Source organism: Chiloscyllium plagiosum, unplaced genomic scaffold (genome assembly GCF_037043375.1).
Source record: "Chiloscyllium plagiosum isolate Xiang-an unplaced genomic scaffold, Cpla_swu_hap1 HiC_scaffold_4, whole genome shotgun sequence".
NCBI lineage: Eukaryota > Metazoa > Chordata > Chondrichthyes > Orectolobiformes > Hemiscylliidae > Chiloscyllium > Chiloscyllium plagiosum.
Genome location: NW_028270142.1, coordinates 48883081 through 48902214, shown reverse-complemented (window position 1 = coordinate 48902214; position 19134 = coordinate 48883081). Strand labels below are relative to the sequence as shown.

General features: G+C 40.8%; 1 protein-coding gene across 11 annotated transcripts in view; it reads right to left on the bottom strand.

Moving 5' to 3' along the window:
* Positions 1-19134, bottom strand: part of LOC122549207 (sal-like protein 3) — a 66098-nt gene that overhangs the window by 4624 nt on the left and 42340 nt on the right. For 5 of the 11 annotated variants that reach the window (XM_087986233.1, XM_043688619.2, XM_043688618.2 and 2 more), the window contains one exon: positions 15032-18522. In XM_087986233.1, the coding sequence (XP_087842359.1) occupies positions 15032-18522 (3491 nt within the window). Of the gene's footprint in view, positions 1-1106; positions 1189-9806; positions 9880-15031; positions 18523-19134 lie in introns of all 11 variants that reach the window. The other 6 variants (XM_043688624.2, XM_087986235.1, XM_087986237.1 and 3 more) reach the window with 5 other exon arrangements.

The window sequence follows — 19134 nt, the reverse complement described above, 5'->3', positions numbered from 1 at the left end:
ACAAAAAACACAAAACAGTAACAAAAAAAAATCCACTGTTAAAAGGAATATAATTTCAAACACAATACAGTTTGTTATATGCAATACATTTCTTAAATTACCCACTATTACAAACATCTGCATAGATTTTCTTTTAAGGGTTTCATTCTGCAGGGAAATCTTGAAACAGTGAAGTTTGCGAAATGCAAGTCTGAAATAGAAGCATAAAATGCTGGAAATGCATAGAAGCACCAATCAGCATCTGAAACAGAAAGATAGATTAGCATTTTGGATGCGTGGACTTTGTCAAAACGTTGTTTGTTTCTTTTAAAAGTTTAACAACCCAGCAGGCATTTCCAGCATTTTCTATTTAATTTATTTCCAATTTTCAATTTTTAAACATAAATTCACAAATTCAATTTTGCTGTGGTTATAATTGCATCTAATATTCATGACATTCATAATCAGGTTTTCAAACTGAATATTTAAAATATGATTGCACTTTATGGCTCTTAATCACAGCGTTGTACGTTAAATGATCTGAACATTCAAATATTTTAACACGATATTTTTACATTCCCTCACTATTTATGCTGTTTCATTTGGATTATTGGATATGTCAACAAAAGCAACTAAAAGTCTTTGACTTTTGACTCTGCAAAGCATTCCAGAGTGCTTTACAGAGGCCAATAAGGAAAAAAAAAGGGAAAAATCAAAGAAGGAAATGGCAAGGGACGGGATCATAAGCTTGGTCAGAGAGATACCTATTTTGTGGTGGAGACTGAAAATAATTACTTCAGTAGCTCTAACACTTAGCCTGATATAGTTGGGGCTCTTCCAGGATTGAATGTCGAATGTTATGTGACAACACAGCAAAGTTGGAGCATTTGGGAGTGGTACAGCAGTGGTAGCAGCATGTATCATCAGTGCCTATGTTTGGAAGTTGACCCCAAGTCTACAAAGGAATCTAGTAAAAATCTATGCAGTGGATATTAGGCTTGGCAAACGAATATAACTCAGGCTCTGTCAATTGTTAAATCTTTATTGAAGTTTCTTGATTTGCATTTCCAAACTTAAATAAGAATTAAGGAAAAAAAATCAATGATGACAGCCAACTGTTTGCTCACTTTCATGACTTGTCTGTAAAATCAATGAGGAAGAGGAGTCAAAGATGGATTTTCGGAGCATTTGGGGCTACCATTTTGTGGACTGAAAGAGAAACCAATAAAATACAGGAGGTAAGTGTAAAATCAAGCATTAGGGGACTCATATAGCTAATGAGGAATAGACTATATTTAATTTTATAGAACCAAACATCTCATGGTAGTGCTCATGGTTAAATAATTGGGGTCAAATGTTGCTAATTTACCACCCAGCACAGACTGGCATGAAATGTTTTAAATTCTCAGCCTTGTTTTCTAATTCTACTACACCCCATTTCCGTAAGCACTAGCCTGACAAACTTCCAGTATTTCTGCATTCCTTAATTCTGGCTTCTTGCGCATCCACAGTTTCTAGCTCTTCATGACTGGCGGTCATGCTATCAGCTGCCCTGGCCTCAAGCTCTGCAATGCCCTCCCCAAAGCTCTTTACCTCTTTATTCTCCTTTGAAACCTATCTCTTCAACCAAGTTTTTGGTCACCTGTGCTGACATTGCTTTGTGTGGCTTTGTATCAAATAATGTTTAATAATGATCCTGTGAACTAGATTGGGATGTTTTCCTTTGTTAAAAGTATAAGCTGTTTTTTTGAAGTCAGCATATTCAACATGCAGTGACTCAAATTTTCAGCACTTTGTGATCTCTGGTCCATCTTTTAATCAGCTTAGAATCTGAGGGAAAATGGTTTCCCAACACTTACCTTTTCATTTTCTCATGACAGTATCCTTTGATAAAATGCACAATAAGTTACTTTTGTTTCTCCAGTGCACTTGCATTAAGTGGTTATGCTTTAGGGCCACAAGTATAATTGTTGTGACAAAAGAACACTGTCAATGGTCACTCAGAGTTAAACTGTTGCAATAGGGTTTGCAAGAAATTTGCAGGTCAGAATGCACTCATCAGTTTAGTTTTGCTGCTCAATCATCTGAATATTAAACTTGCTTTGCATATGAAACATTTCAGCGCATGAACTGAAGTGGGATTCAAGACTAGTTCAGAGAAAAATACATTTTATCTGAGAAAATGCCAATATTCTTGATATAAGATGATGTCCGAGTCCATTTAGCATATTTGCAAGTTTTGATTTAAACAAGACTTCCTCTTCTTTGTCAATCACTGTATTTCTTTGGTAACTGAAGGTTTGTTATCAAGACACTATGTTAATAAAGTAACTATCACTGTCATCTAAACTCACGCAGAGAAACATGTTAGGACAATTGTCTCAGGATGTCTTTTTTTCTCAGTTTGCTTAAAGCTACAAGCTTTTGAAAACAACTTTTGTCAGGATTTGTACATCTAGGATTGCATTTAGAAATTTTCTTTTTAAATTGGGAAGGATGTTGGGTTGGAAATAAACAATTCTTACAGTGCTACTTGGCAAACATCCTGCTAAGTTAACAGTGATATTGACAATGGAGATGCAAATCAAGGAGTCAAAATAAAGGGGCATCCTCAATTTTGGAGAATTTTTGCTAATTCAAAATATATTTAATAGTTGGCTAGTTTAAAAAATGATTTTCCTGTACAATGTGTCTTATCTTATTGTTTAGAGATGTCTCAAAGTGATGCGGACACAAAGTGAAACATTTCCTCAGGGGCTTTGCAACTTCAGAGGAAATCCTGTTTTTCTTTGCAGAAGGGACCTCCAACTAAAATTATGGTGGCAGAAGCCTTTAAAAGGCATTTGGCAATCAATGTAATTGGTGTCATGACTGCTTGTTCGGTAGATGCAGCAGCCATTAGGTGCTAAATAAGTTCGCATAAACAACACTGAAAGAAATCATTATTCAGTCATTTTCTGATAATACCAATTGAAAAGACAGTAATCCAGGGCACTGGAACGTCCAGCTCCATGGTACTAAAAGTACTTTTACATGCATTTATCCAAAACTAGTAAAAGTGTCCTTGTTGCTCAAAGTATGAAATGCAAGGTCACTGAGACATTGACAGTACAAAAGGAGGTAATTGGCCCATTCAGTTCATTCTGGCTGCGGAAGATCAATGAAGTCAGTCCAACATCCTGCTCAATCTCTGCAGCTTTGCAAGTTTACTTTCTGACAATGCTCGCCCAATTTCCTTTCAAAACCACTGATTGTTTTACGTTCACCTCCCTCTTGGGCAAGCCATCACCATTTGCTGCATACAAAAGTTCTTCCTCATCTTCCCTGTATCTCTTGGCGTTATTTCTTAAATCAATGTCTTTTCGTCCTCATACTTCAGATAATTCAAAAATTTTTTTCCTGTCTACTCTATCAAAGCCTGTTATAGCTTTGTAACATCTGTCTTTGCTCCAAGGAAAGTAAAACCAGCCTTTCCAACCTAATCTTGTAATTAAAATCCTCTCCTCCATGAAAGAAAGCTGTTAAATCTCTTCTGCACCTTCTCAAAGACTTTCACATCACTCCTAAGGTGTGGTGACCACAACTGGACAAAATGCTCGAGCTGGGGCCGAACCAGAGCTTTAGATATGTTCAACAAAGCTTCTCTGCTTTTGAACTTAATGCCTCTATTTATGAAGCCCAAATGCTTTAATAACCACTCTCATTATGTCCTGCCATTTTCATTCACCAATGAACACACACTCCTAGGTCCCCATGTTCCTGCATATCTTTTAGAATTATAGCATTAAGTCCATGTTGCTTCTCTCATTCTTTCCACCAAAATGCATTCTTTCAAACTTTTCTGCATTAAAGTCAACCTATCACGTTTCTGTCCATTATTGATGTCTATTTAAATGCTTTCTCTTCTAAATGTAGTGGTGGGTGTAAAGATGGGTAGGATGCCATGTGCCTCCACTGCAAACAGGAAAGCACATTGGATCTTGGACCCATCATGTATCTGCCAGATCACTTCCAGGGACATAGGTATCCTGCCCCAACTAAAGCTGAGTGTCAATCCGATGCCAGCAGCCACTATGCAATGCAGCACCACTTCAGAGGCCAAGGTTATTGGTAGCACAGCAACATCGTGGCTCAGTGGTTAGCATTGCTGCTTCACAGCACCAGGGTCCCCAGTCTGATTCCACCCTTGGCTGACAGTCTGTGTGGAGTTTGCACATTCTCCTCATTTACATGGGTTTCCTTTGGCTGCTCCAGTTTCCTCCCACAGTCTAAACATGTGCAGGTTAGGTGGATTGGCCATACTAAATTGCTCATAATATCTGGAGATGTGCATGTTAAGTGGATTAGCCATGGGGAATGCAGGGTTACCGGGATAGGGTAGTGGGGATGCTCTTCGGAGGGCTGGTGTGGATTCGATGGGCTGAATGGCCTGCTTCCACACTGTAGAGATTGTATGATTTTAGGGAGGTCCAGAAGCAGTAGACCCAGTTCAGGGATATCAAAGACTCACGGGGAAAGGCTAAGGGTTAGAAGGTCAGAAGTAAGGGCTGGTGTAACTTTCAGTAGCCATTTCCCTGCCCCACATCCTGTTCCCCATCACCCACAGTTTAGATCAGATAAACCACCCAGCCCCATCCTCCCCCACTAAACCAGGCAGGCAAGCTACTCCATTTGCTTCTTGAAGGCAGTGGTATTCTTCCATGTAAAGAACAGAGTTAATCACAGTGCTGGCATGAACAATTCCTTAAGACACATTAATTGATCACTCAAGGGTCTCAACTGATAGCAGGGTGTGAAGACCTTCCACTCAGTTAATTCCTGTGGTGGCCGGAAGGTGTTTTGTATATCCTCAGTGCTTATCTATCTGATTATCTTCTCCTTCTTGGTGGCATGGTAGTGCAGTGGTTCACTGCTCCCTCACAGTGCCAGGGACCCGGGTTCGATTCCAACCTTGGGCAACTGTCTGTTGGAGTTTGTATGTTCTCCCCATGTATGCATGTGTTTCATCGGGTGCTCCAGTTTCCTCCCACAGTCCAAAGATGTGCAAGTTAGGTGGACTGTCCATACTAAATTGCCCATAGTGGCCAGCGATGTGTAGATTACATGCATTAGCCATGGGAAATGCAGGATTACAGGGCATAGGGTAGGGGGATGGGTTTGGGTAGGATGCTCTCAGGAGGTTCCATGTGGACTTGTTGAGCCAAATGGCCTGATTCCACACTGTAGGGATTCTATGATTCCATCACCTTTCCTGCCAGCTTGACAGTGGAAGATTTTGCCCTATGACATGTTGCAGGCAAGTCCTACCACCCTCCCTACAACTCACTGTTTGCCATTCCTCCAAGTTTGTATCGTTACCAAGTTTTGAATTTCTACTTTCTAATCCAAGATCCAAGTCACTGTAAAATTAACTGGTCACTACTCTTGGGAAACACTATTATCTATCATCTCACAGACTGAAAAAACAATCATGCACCATGACACATGCTTTCTGAATTTAAGTTTTATTTAATCCCAAACGTATACTTGCCTTCCCTAATCTGTACACCTCAATTTGGTTAACCAGCCTTTTAAGTGGTACCTTGGCAAATGCTTTTGTAAAATCTACATAGACAACATCCATTGCACTTTCTTCATCAACTTTCTCTGTTACTCAATAAAAAAACAATTAGATTAGTCAAGCATGATTTGCCTTTCACAAGCATCGCTTGACTAACTCAAACTGGTCCAAATGCCGACTGATTTTTGTTTCTCTTAATTAAGAATTCCAAATTGTTACCTCGCACAGATGTCTAATTGGCCTATAGTTGTCAGAATTGTTCTAGGTCCTTTGTTGAATAAGAATGCCACATTTACCTCTTTCCAATACTTTGGCACTTCCTCCATATATAGGGATTCTTGAAAAATTAAGCAAAGCCCACTGTTATCACACTTTAAGGAAAGATGATGGCCTAGTGGGACTATCACTAGGCTATTAGTTCAGAGACCCAGGCAATATTCTGGGAACCTGGGTTCAAATCCTGCCATGGCAGGTGGTGCAATTTGGATTCAATAAACACAAAGTCTGGAATTAAGAGCCTAATGGTGACCTTGAAATCATTGTTGATTTCAGGAAAATCCCATCTGGTTCACTAATGTCCTTTAGGGAATGAAGCTGCCATCCTTAACTAGTTTGGCTGACATGTGACTCCAGACCCACAGCAATGTGGTTTAGATTAGATTAGATTAGATTACAGTGTGGAAACAGGCCCTTCGGCCCAACAAGTCCACACCGACCCGCCGAAGCGAAACCCACCCATACCCCTACATTTACCCCTTACCTAACACTACGGGCAATTTAGCATGGCCAATTCACCTGACCCTGCACATCTTTTGGACTGTGGGAGGAAACCGGAGCACCCGGAGGAAACCCACGCAGACACGGGGAGAACGTGCAAACTCCACACAGTCAGTCGCCTGAGGCGGGAATTGAACCCGGGTCTCAGGCGCTGTGAGGCAGCAGTGCTAACCACTGTGCCACCGTGCCGGTTGACTCTTAAAAATTAGTGACAAGCAGTAAATGCTGGCCCAGCCAGCAATGCTCACATGCTGTGAATGAATCAAAAGAAAAGTCACACTTCCTTTAGCAGTGGGATGCAAACTATCTAGACCAGGTGACTTAACAACCTTGTGTATTGCCAGTTTTTCCAGTATCCTCCTCCTCCTTTTTAATTTCCACACGCTCTACTGCTTCCACTATCCCTGGTTCTACTGATACTTTTTCAGATTTCTCTTCCTTAGTAATACTGAAAACCCATCGGGTACTAGCCCTGCCTCATGTCTCTAAGCATATATAACCTTCTTTGTTCCCACTAGGATACTCTCCATTTCTTGCTACCGTTTTACTATTTACACTCTGGTAAAATATTTTTGGACTTCCTTTTATGTTGATTGCCATTTTTTTCTCATACACTCTGCTAATTTTTTCTTTCGTATCTCTGCTCAACCTATTATATTTTATACAGTTTTCACATAAGAAATGCACATAAATCCTCCTTTTTAAAAATTTCATCATCATCTCTTTCTCATCATCCATGGCTTCCCGTTTTGGCTCCCTCACCTTTTGCTTTTTTTGGAATGTACCTCGCCTGTACATAAAGTACATTCTAATTGATACTGCAAGTATTTAAAGCTACCACTTGATAGATTTTATGGTTCTCTGTGATTTCCCTGAGGATTTGCTCCTCTGACTCTCACTTTTCTATTGGAGGCCTATAGAATATTCTCAGTAGCATGATCCTAGCTCTTTTGCTTCTTAGATCTAATCAAATGCACTCTATCCTTGGGCTGTTGTGGAAATATCTCTTTCTAATACTACAATGATTTACCTTATCATTACTACCACTTCCTGTTTTATCCCTTCTCTCATCTCTTCTGATCACTTCATATCATTGTGCATAAAGTACTCTGTTCTCATTATTTTAAGTCATACTTCCATTGTTATCACAACTGAATATTCCTAGACTATTTGTGCTTCTAGCCCCCTAACTTTATTCACCATGCTTTGTGCATTTAGATATGTGCACTATAATTCTCTCTTTGCACTCCTTGGTGTCCTTCATAGACCCCTCCTACTATTATAACACACATTGCTTTCTCTGGTACTGTCCATCTCATGCATTGTTTTCTTTTTTACTTCTCTAAATGGCTGCGCACCACTCATATCAATTTAGTTTAAACTCTTCCTAACCACATTAATGAACCTTCCTGCAACTATATCAATGCCATTCACGTTGAGGAGCATCCTATCCTTTTTAATAGGTGAATAGATCAGAACTGGTCCTGATGTTCCAAAAATCCAAAATCATCCCTCCTGCATCATGCTTCAAGCCATATATTGATCTTCCCTACTTTCCTATTTCTACTCCAGCTAGAGCACGGCACAAAAGAATTCAATCCTTCAGGTTTCATGTTTCTGCCCAGAAAATCTGAGCCTAAAGACAGCAGAAATTGAAGTCATATGTCATTGATAATAATGTTTACCATAATGCCTAACTAACTCCGCTTTCCCAACAGAATAGTCTGCATCCCCTCTGTGATGTCCTTTACCCCAGCACTAGTGAGGTAGCTCATCATGCAGGGCTTCGATGATAGGTATTAATAGAAGTATGTCTACCCCCCTCTAAAAATGGAAACTCCTTCAACAACTGCATTCCTACACTTTGCTGTTCCCTCCAGTATAGCATTTAATTGCCCTAGTTTTTTCAAAAAATTCATTTTGTGGGCATCGCTGGCTGGCCAGCTTTTATTGTCCATCCCTAGTTGCCCTTGAGAAGGTGGTGGTGAGCTGCTGCCTTGAACTGCTGCAGTTCACCTGCTTTGGTTTGACCAACAATGCCATTTGAAAGGGAATTCCAGGATTTTGATTGAGCAACAGTGAAGGAACGCCAATATATTTTCAAGTCAGGATGGTGAGGGGCTTGGAGGGGAACTTGAAAGTGGTAGTGGTCTGTTATATCTCCTGCTCTTGTCCTTCTAGATGGAAGTGGATGTGGGTTTGCAAGGTGCTGCCTGAGGATCTTTGGTGAATTTCTGCAGTACAACTTGTACATGCTACACACTGCTGCTACTGACCGTCTGTGGTGGAGGGAGTGGATGCTTGTGGATGTACCGTCAAACAAGTGGGCTGCTTTGTTCTGGATGGTGTCAAGCTTCTTCAGTGTTGTTGGGCTGCACTCATGCAGACAAGTGGGGAGTATTCCATTGCACTCCTGACTTGTGCCTTCTAGAAAGTGAACAGGCTTTGGGAAGTCAGGAGGTGAGTTACTCATTGCAGTAGTCCTAGCCTCAGTGGGATGCACTCCTTCAGAGTATCATCAGTCCCAATATCTCCCATTCTGAATGCCTGTTTGAAAGTAGACTCCTGAGCTGCCTGCTTTTTTTGCCTCTTTCAAATGGCCACTACCTACTATCCTGACCTCTCACTGGTTTTGGAAACATATGCTCCAGGAATGTTTCATCCACTGCAGTCATCTGCATTGACTTGATTGACAATGAGCAATAATAATTGACAGGTCAGTTTTCACTTATTCATTACAACTAGAGTTGGTATCCATAACGTTTAAGACTCTATGGTACTCACAATGATATAGACGTGTATACAATACAACACATTAACACTGATCTAATTATTAAATTGAACTGACCTGTGAAAAGAACCTGTGCATGTAAAGCAGATCATACTCTGTTTGTCCTGAAATATTGAATTCTTTGCTGTAATTAATATCCGACAAATCTGATTCTATAGCTCAAACAATAAGAACAGGAAGTCATGGAACTGCTTTGGACCACAGTGAGGTGTTTTGTGGAAGAGGGAAGCATTCTATTTAGAATGGGAGCATTCTTTAAAAAAATGGCAATTGACTTCAGCCAAGCTGTGAAGATCCAAAAACTGATCTCAAGCAAAATAGTCTAGGGATAGGAGAAAATCAATCGTAGGGCTCCTTGTATTATTCAGTGACTCCTGTTGGATACAGCATGTGCAGAAGTCAAATAAAGACTGTGATGTTCCCTAAAATAAATATACTGGACACTCTCCAGGCTCAACCATGAAAAGTGGGAGAGAAAATACACAATTTATTATTACCATTACTGTTGTATAACATTTGAGTTTAAGAACAAGTTTTAAAAAGTTACAAGTTACTTCACCCAGGAACAATTTCTATTTAGTTAGATTTGTTTTTGTTGCCAAAATTTGTGTTAAAAGTGCTGAAGCATTGTATCATCAGGGTGCAGAGATTAAAGGAAGATATTAGATGGTAATGTAACCTGACTGCTTCTCTCCCTACCTGATGTGCAATACTGCCCAGGCATTCCAATACATTCAGGCTCAAAGCAGGGAGAGTAGCCCATGAAATCCACCTATGATTGAATGAAATCTCTCATACAATTAGTCCTATGTTGCACACCATCACCCATTTAAACATACAACAAATGTGAGCCTCGAAATATGCTTATAGTTTGTTAAAGAAAATGCGCACATGAACTAATGTACATTCCACCTTTTGAAATTTCTTGCTATTCCAGTTAACCCCTTCAGAAAGGTGTCTATCAACTATTTGATTTCTTTGCAATCTCCAATATTGTATGATTTTTTTTCCAGCTGATAACATCAGTTATCAATAAGCGTCATGATTTTGGACCAAATACTAATTAGAAAATCAAATTTCCAACTCAAACCACTGAGGAAAAACAATACAAAGTTATTTCTGGAGGAAAGAAATCTCAATGTTAATCATAAACGTTAAATTTGAAAACTAAAACAGAATTTACTGGCCTTACACGATGAATTAGCATGGAAGTTGCATTAATATAATGATAAGCTATGCTGCAGATTTCTGTCTTCTCCTTCTCCCCTATTTGACCTTAAACAGGCATGTCATCAACTACAAATAAACTAGCAAGCAATGCTTTGCAAGAATTGTAATCAACTGGGGCAATTTTACCCTAATTTGCGGGCTGAGAAACCCATGCAATCAAATGAGATACTAATTTTCACTCAGCCAAATTGGTGGTAATTTTGAACCTATGCTACCAGTTGGCAAATTGATAGTTTGGATACAACAATGGTCTCAAACCTGCCCAGGTTTAATCTCCATCAAAGTCACCGAGTAATATGGGGTGGGGTGTAAAATTAATGTCACACCTAATCCTTTGGATTTGCCATCTGGTGACCGGTGTCACAGTTATGCCCACAATTGCGCCCAATCTTGTGAACCCAAAATATCTAATGTGAGGACAATGCACACAGTTTGATACAAGAACAATGCTTCTCCTGGAAGAGGGCTTAGGGGTTGGAAGGTGTCCTAGAACCCCAGGGCAGAGCATCAGAATGTCACAAGCCATTAAAAGAAAGTTCTTCACTCAGAGTTTTGGACTTTTGGAATTCTCTACCCCAGCGGTCTGTGGAAACTCAGTCCATGAGTATATTCAACACAGTAAGACAAACCAGGGCCAGGACGTACACACTTAAAGGTAGGGCCCTGGGAAGTGTTGCTGAATAAACAGAGCTAAGGGTGCAGGTGCATAGTTCCATGAAGGTGGAGTTGCAGATAGACAGGATGGTGAAGAAGGCATTTGTCACGCTTTGGTCAGAACACTGAGTATAGGAATTCGGAAATCATGTTGTGACTGCACAGGACATTGGTGAGGCCACTTTTAGTATACTGCATACAATTCTGGTCGCCATTCTATAGGAAAGATGCTGTTAAACTTGAAAGAGTTCAGAAAAGATTCACAAGGATGTTACTGGGACTGGAGGGTTTGAGTTATAGGGAGAAGCTGAATAGGCTGGGTTTTGTTTCCCTGGAGCATCGGAGATTGAGGGGTGACCTTGTGGAAGTTTATAAAATCATGAGAGGTATTTAGAATCAGAATCCCTACAGTGTGGAAGCAGGCCCTTTGGCCCAACAAGTTCACACCAACCTCCGAAGAGTAACACACCCAGATCAAATCCCCTACATTTACCCGACTAATGCACCTAACCTATCATCCCTGAACACTACGGGCAATTTAGCATAGTCAATTCACCTAACATGCACATCTTTGGACTGTGGGAGGAAACTGGAGCACCCACTGAAAACTCACACAGACACGGGGAGAATGTCCACACAGACAGTTACCCGAGGCTGGAATCAAACCCGGGCCCCTGGCGCTGTGAGGCAGTGGTGCTAACCACTGAGCCACCGCATGGATGGGGTGAATAGCCAAGGTCCTTTTCCTAGGGTGGGGGAGTTTAAAACTAGAGGGCATAAGTATAGAGGGGAGGAAGATTTTAAAATGACCTGAGGGATAACTTTTTCATGCAGATGGTGGTGCGTGCATGGAACGAGTTGCCAGAGTAAGTGGTGGAGATGGGTACGATTACAACATTTGAAAAGCATCTGGATGGTTATATGAATAGGAAGGGTCGAGCGGGATATTGGCCAAATGATGGCAAAAGGGACTAGATTAATGCAGAATAGATGAATTGGACAGAAGAGTTTGTTTCCATGCTGTATGACTCTGATAACATTTCTAGATTCTAATGACATCAAGGGAAATGGGATAGCACAAGAATATGTAGCTGAGAGATAGATGATCAGCTGTAATCTAGAATGGTGGACCAGCTTGAGTGGCTAAATGACATTATCCTGCTTTTATTTTCCTCTGTATTATTCATATTTTGAAGCCCTATTGGCTCTCCATGCTCTTTGTTCTCAGTTGGGATAAAGGTATGGTGGGGTCAGGATTGAAATTGGTCTCAAGAGGTAGTTCAAATGGATGGTACTGTATCAGCTGTTGTTCCAATTGTAGAGGAGCTTCAGGATAACTCATCATCATGAATTGAACCGAAGTGGGCAGGGAAAATCAGATGGTAAGGTATTCGGCTTCCTGCATGATATGAGCTTCCCATGGGTTGATGACGCCTCTATTGTTCCAGCTTACTTATTCATATCTGACATTGACCAACACAGAATGTACCCATGGGTTTTGATTCTCCAGGTTGTCAAGACCCTTTTCCATTCATAGAAAGGTGAGAGTCTGTCCAAGGAAATAATGCCTGTGGCAATGTAAATTAATGGTCAAGTGGCCCCAAGTGCTGCCAGCTGGGACTATAGGCGGTCTCCAAGAGAGATTTTCTCTGCAGTCAGTCAACAGGGAATGTGGATGGGGTTGCAATTGATTATTCACTTGGGGTTCAGGCTGTCTTAGGGCTTGGAAAGGGAGATGAGGGTCGGGTGGGAGGTTGGGTTTGAGAGGCTAGGGGCATAACATATAATAGGAAATATGAAAATGTGATCTGGAGCTGGGGGTGGAGAGGGCGTTGTGTGGGTTTTAGTGAAGCCTCTCTTAGTCATTGGGGTCATGCAAAGGAGGATCCTCCCCCACCACACAACCCCACACCAGTTATGTAGTGAAAGGTATTCGGTTTCCTGCATGATAGAGCTTCCCATTGGGTTGTTGATGCTTCTACTGTCCCCTTTAAGCCTATACACAAATCATTGGAGGAGGTGGAGGAGGCTAAAATTCAGCCCACGGTACAAGAATAGACTGGGGAAGCGGGCTAGGCCAGCATTTGTTGCCCAGGCCTAAATGCCCTTGAGAAGGTGCTGAGGAGATGCCTTCTTCAACCACTGTGGTCCTCAAATATAGGTTTTGACACAGCAACAGTGAAGGAACAGTGATATAGTTCCAAGTCAGCATGGTGAGTGACTTGGAAGGGAACTTGTATGTGACGGTATTCCCATGCATATCCTGATCTTGTCCTCTGATGATATAGACTATGAGTTTGAAAATTCCTGCTGGAGGAGCCTGGGTGAATTGAATTATTATAGTGCCCTTAGCAATTATATATTTGCAGTCCAATTCAATATCAATCTTTAAAATTTGTATATAAGCTATACATGTAATAACATGTTGAAATATACAGCTTTAATAAACTAAGAGATTTTCAGGGTTTAACTCATGTAAACTTATAGCTACTAACTTCACAAAAGATAGTGGTTTCAGATAAAGGACTAAGAAAACAGAAGGCTGAATTTTGACTTTTGCACCTGAGACAGGAAGCAATGTTAAATGTAATCCTAAATAGCATGCACACATTCAAATTCAATCTCACAGATTTAGTATTAATTCACTGGAACAACATGATAAATTTAATGAAGTTAAAGTTTTGTTGGAAAAGAAAATCAATTTTGTCCATTTTATTATTACATGGCTTTTTAAGATCAACAGTTCTTGAAGCCCATAATCATAATTTTTACAGTAATTATATAGGATATCAGCAAAGACAGTTTAAAGTGCAGAATGAAAGTCATTTTGTGTTCAATCTATTAACTACATAGCTCAAATTGTACATTATATATTTAATCATGCCTTCAGCCAAAGCTATGTACATCATTGTAATATTATCAGATATCTTATAGCTCTGGATTTTGAGTTAAGTTTGCACATAACCATTATGGAACATTCTAATGCTTGAACAACACATATATATATATATAGCTGAAATCCTTATTTATCATATTTTGTGCATATGGTATCTATCTGCAAATGAATGAACTGCAAGGACTGTAATTTGATTTATACACTTGTCTGGAAATCTCTAGCTTTGTTGCAGCAATGTGTAAAATTTAGAATATTTAGGTTAAGCAGCTACTTACTGACAAGATTCTTTCAGTGGTTACGATGAATTTCTAAAATTCATGACTTATCTAAACTGACCTTTTTAAAGGGACAACTGCATTGCACCTACTGATTGTGAAGTGAGGTATTTCCTACAGGTATATGCTGGTCAGATATATTCCAGTGACAAATTAAATGACAAAAGCAGATAGGCTTGATTGCATCAAACGGGGGACGTTGTACCATGTGTAGGGTTATAAGAATGAATTGTGTAAAATGATAAGGTCTTTTAATCGTCAAGGTCACAGTCTCTTTTTTAAGTTTTAAAATAATATTTAACACCATACATAATGCATTAAGTTACATTTATCTTTTTTTATCACTTCATCACTTTAAATATTTCTCCAATCTATCAAATGTTTTCCTGACTTGTAATAGTTAGTGGATTGCAAATGCGTATGTGTGTGCATTGCTTGTAAATATGACCTAATTAGCACGCTATATAAAATCAAACCTCAATGCAGACATAAACAATGTGTGATTAGGCCATCTTTTTAATCATTAAAGCATTACATTTGCTGTTGCTAACATTTTGAATCATGTTTACTTTAGCAGAGCTAACAATCACACTAGGTTATAGTTGAACAGGTTTACTTGGAAACACTAGCTTTCAGAGCGCTGCTCCTTCATCAGGTGATTGACCACCACCTGATGAAGGAGCGTCGCTCCGAAAGCTAGTGCTTCCAAATGAACCTGTTGGACTATAACCTGGTGTTGTGTGATTTGTAACTTTGTACACCCCAGTCCAACACCGGCACCTCTAAATCATTACTTTAACAGGTTCATGATTTAAAGAGTTGTAGCCTATAAGTTCTTATCACTAATTTATACATTAAAATGATCTTACCTTAAGATTCCCTTTTGTTGTAAAAGCTCTGCCACAGATTGTGCAGCCAAATGGCTTTTCACCAGTGTGTGTGCGCTCATGGATCTGAAGAGCACTTGCAGAAGAAAAGGTCTTCCCACAGGATGGACAGTTATGCTGCTTGGGTGTCCGACGAGGTGGCGGTGCCAGAATGGGTGTCATACCTGGACTCATAGCTGTCTGTGGTGCAGATGGAGCCTGTATACCAACTGGAACCTGCGTACCATCACCTAGGGAGATCGGCTTGCTGTGACCATTGACTTCCATTTTGACCACGGTTGGTGCGGTGCTGGTGACCAGGCTAGGAGTACTTTGGGTGGGACCTAGAGTGGAGTTGGGTTCAAATAACTGAGAAGGAAGTTCTTTCATCTTGTGCGTCAGTAAGTGCTGTTTTAAATTACCCATAGTGGAGCAACCACGATTGCAGATTGTGCAAAGAAATGGACGCTCTTTAGTATGGCTGCGGTAGTGAATTTCCAATGCACTTTTACAAGCAAACGGTTTGCCACAGATACTACAAACAGTACTTTTCAACTTACCACATTCTTGGTTGGGGAACAGCATACTAAAAGCCTCTTCTTTGATGATCGGCCGACCCAGGTTGTTGGCTGTCAGATCTAGTGCACCTCCATTCTCCCGATGAGTTGATGGACTGTCTGCTTTTTCTGATTTCACTGATGTCTCATGTGGCTCTTCTTGGTTGCCAAATCCTGGGGACTTTGATCTTTGACTGTCAGCATTACTGTGTACCGGTGACAATACCTGCATTGAAGAAGAACACTCAGACATTGCTGGGCTACCTGCACTCTGACTTTCTAAGTCACCCACAGCGGAGGAGGAGTCATTAGTTAAGCGATCACTTTCCATTGATCCATTTTCAACAGATTTAATGCTGGAATGCTGTTGTGTGCTCAAAGCACAGTCTATTATCTTCATTTGATTTTCCAGTGCTGTGATACTAGAAATCACTGAAGGAGGAGAGTTTGGTGATGAACCAGAATAACATAACAATTGCTTTGAAGACTCAGATGTGGTAATGTTTAATTCCGCCTCCTCATCCATTGAATTTTCATCCATCAGTTCATCATCAGGATAGTTGCTCATTAGTTCAGCATTCACTTCATCACAGGCTAGGTCAGTGTCCATGCTATCTGAAAAGCCCTCTGGCAAAGGCGTATTTGGAATCTGTCCACCCATATGCATGCGAATGTGCTGCTGTAAAACAACAGCATTTGTAAATTTCTTCTGGCAAATGGGGCAAGAGTGTTGTACTCGAAGAGGTGGCTTTGCTCGGTGGACTCCGAAGTGTGTCTTTAAGTTGCCCTTGGTAGTAAAAGCGCGCCCACAGATTTTGCACTTAAATGGTCTCTCACCTGTGTGTGTGCGGTAATGCATCTTCAGAGCACTCTGGCAACTAAGTACGCGATGACAGATAATGCACTGGTTGGGGTCGGTCATCTTTTTGTCAATGTTCTCCACCAGCTGCTGCAATTTTGAGGTCTCAGATGTTTGCATAGAGTCTAATAGGCCGCCAAATGGGAACTTTGCCTTAAACTGACCAGATATTATGGGCAGCAGAGGGCTTGAGAGAGTTGTAGGAATGCTGTTCACTCCATTGTCCGCAGCAGTAGAGGATGTGGTAGAGCAAGGAGCAGAGGCAATTGACTGTCCACTCGGGCAGCCCTCTGCTGGCTTGAAATTTGAAGTAGGTACATTTAAACCTTGCACAATGGGAACCAAATTGCCACCATTAATTGACTGTGGAGATTCTGCAGTTATTGGAATGGTAGAATCATTCTTATTCATGTTTGGTGATAAAGACGCACATTCACTTGATGGAGGAGATGGTCTTTGAGGTGATCTGTTTAAAGGAGTCACAGTTGGGGACTCAGCCAGACTGGTAATACTTGATAGAGTTGGAGGCAACTGTAATCCAACTGAAGTTGGTAACGTTGACAGCACAGGTTTGGTGTCCAACCATGTTGTCACTGGCTTTTCTGGTGGTAAGGACATTCCATAAGGAATGCCTGTGCTAGTTGGGACATTATCAAGGTATTCAGGGACTGGATATGGATTCATCTGGATGTGAGGGTATTTTTCTTTATGCCTCTGAAAGTGAACTTTGAGATTGCCTTTAGTGGAAAACCGATTTCCACAAATATTACACTTAAATGGTCTCTCTCCCGTATGAGAACGGAGGTGAATCTGTAATGCACTGTCACTTCCAAAGACCTTAGCACAAAACCTACATTTATGCTTGAAAAATGGATCTTCTGAGCTTGTTTTGGGATCAAAAACAGAAACATTGGGTGGTTTACCTTTGCGATGTTTCATAAGGGCAGCCAGTGGATCTAGAGCATTAGTAGTTGCAGCAATGCTGACCAGTGGGTTTTGGAAGATCACACTACTTGATGTGTTCTGAGGTAGCAGTGGATTAGGTATGCTGGAAGCTGGGCTGAGAAGATTACCATGGCCAAGTGATGATGTTGAATACTGTAACTGTGAGGAAGTGTTACTTGTATTTGAACTAGAACTTGGAGTCAATGAAGATGAAACTCCAGTAGTGGATGGAGGCATGGTGGATTCTGACCTGGGAGATACACTGCTGGGCAAAACAGGAGTGCTAGCTCCAGAGGCAGGCTGTGCTATTTGCTGTGAACTATCAAAGGCAGAAGGGTGGATACTGGATGCCTGTCCTGTTCCCGAAGCTGAAATAACAGCTGATAGCTGGTTAGAAGAATGATTGGTGAATGAAACATGCTGACTAGCAGCGGATACAGGTGTACCTTGGGAAGATGCTGATGGATTTAAAGGGTGCAAAGTTTGTGGATTCATCATTGCTACTTGGTTTCGGATTTGTTCAATCAGTTGAAGCTGGTGGAGTTGCTGCTGTTGCAGAGCCATCAACTGTTCTAGAATCATTGGGATTGCAATGGTGGATACTCCACTATTTGAACTAGGACTGTTAGATCTGGTATCTTGTGAAAATTGTGCTACCGCCACTTTCGTACTTTGTAAAGTCTCTAAAGTCACATTAGTGTTTGGCATATTATAATTTGTCATGGAAGATGATTCAGGAATCTGAGGTAGCGACGTAGCAGTACTTGAGGTCCCTTGATTCTGGTAACCCTTGTCAGTGGAAGCATCCACCTCCATTGGCTCGTCTTGTTCTGCACTCTTTACCTCCGAGCTGTCATTTCCTTCCAAATGAGTGCTCTCCTCAGCAGCTTCACTCTCTCCTTGATCACTTGGGCTACTGGCAGGAGAAGGCTCAGGGAAGTCTTCTGAACGTGCTGCGTCCTCGTCGTTTACAATTAAGACTAGTGGATTCTTAGTGCAATTCTTCTGATGCTCCATGAAGTCAGACCACTTGAAGAATTCTGCACAGCATTTCTCACAGATGTGGGTTTCCTCACTTCCACTTCTGCTTTCGTTCCCACTATCAGCATCATCTGCTCCTTCCCCTGGGGCTGCTAGGAAATCAAAAGGACATATCAAGCAATGACTTGCAAGACTATCCCTCCCTCCAATTTCAAGTTTTTGCACATAAGTAAAATCAATATTTTTTTATTTTGTACAAATTACCTCACTTCAACACATCTCAGGTCCCTCTGTGTGTATTCTATCACTCTTTCTACCTAGCTAATCATTTTCTTTGCACAATCCATCAAATTATGAGGCCCTATCAATTGTGGATACTGCTGCTTAATGAAATTCCATAGAAGCTATTGATTTCCAATATTTTCATACAATTCACAGCTGCCTTGTCTGTTGGGTACAAATCAAGCCTTTGATGGACTCATTAGGATTCCCCTTTACCATCAGGTTCCTCATTTCCAGCAAAATTAGAGAAGCCTTTGCCAGTTCACTTGACATCACTAAACTAATCTGTAACCTTTCAGGCTCAAATCAGTAGCTGACAGGACAAACTGGCCCTCTGTTACTCAAATGTGGTCTTGGACTGACCAGATTTATTATCTTTATACAGCATCAAGACAGTATGGATTTAATGCTACTCGATATAATGTCCTAAATCAATGACCATATCTTTAGCCTCTTTCGAAATCTGAAGAGCAATGTACCCT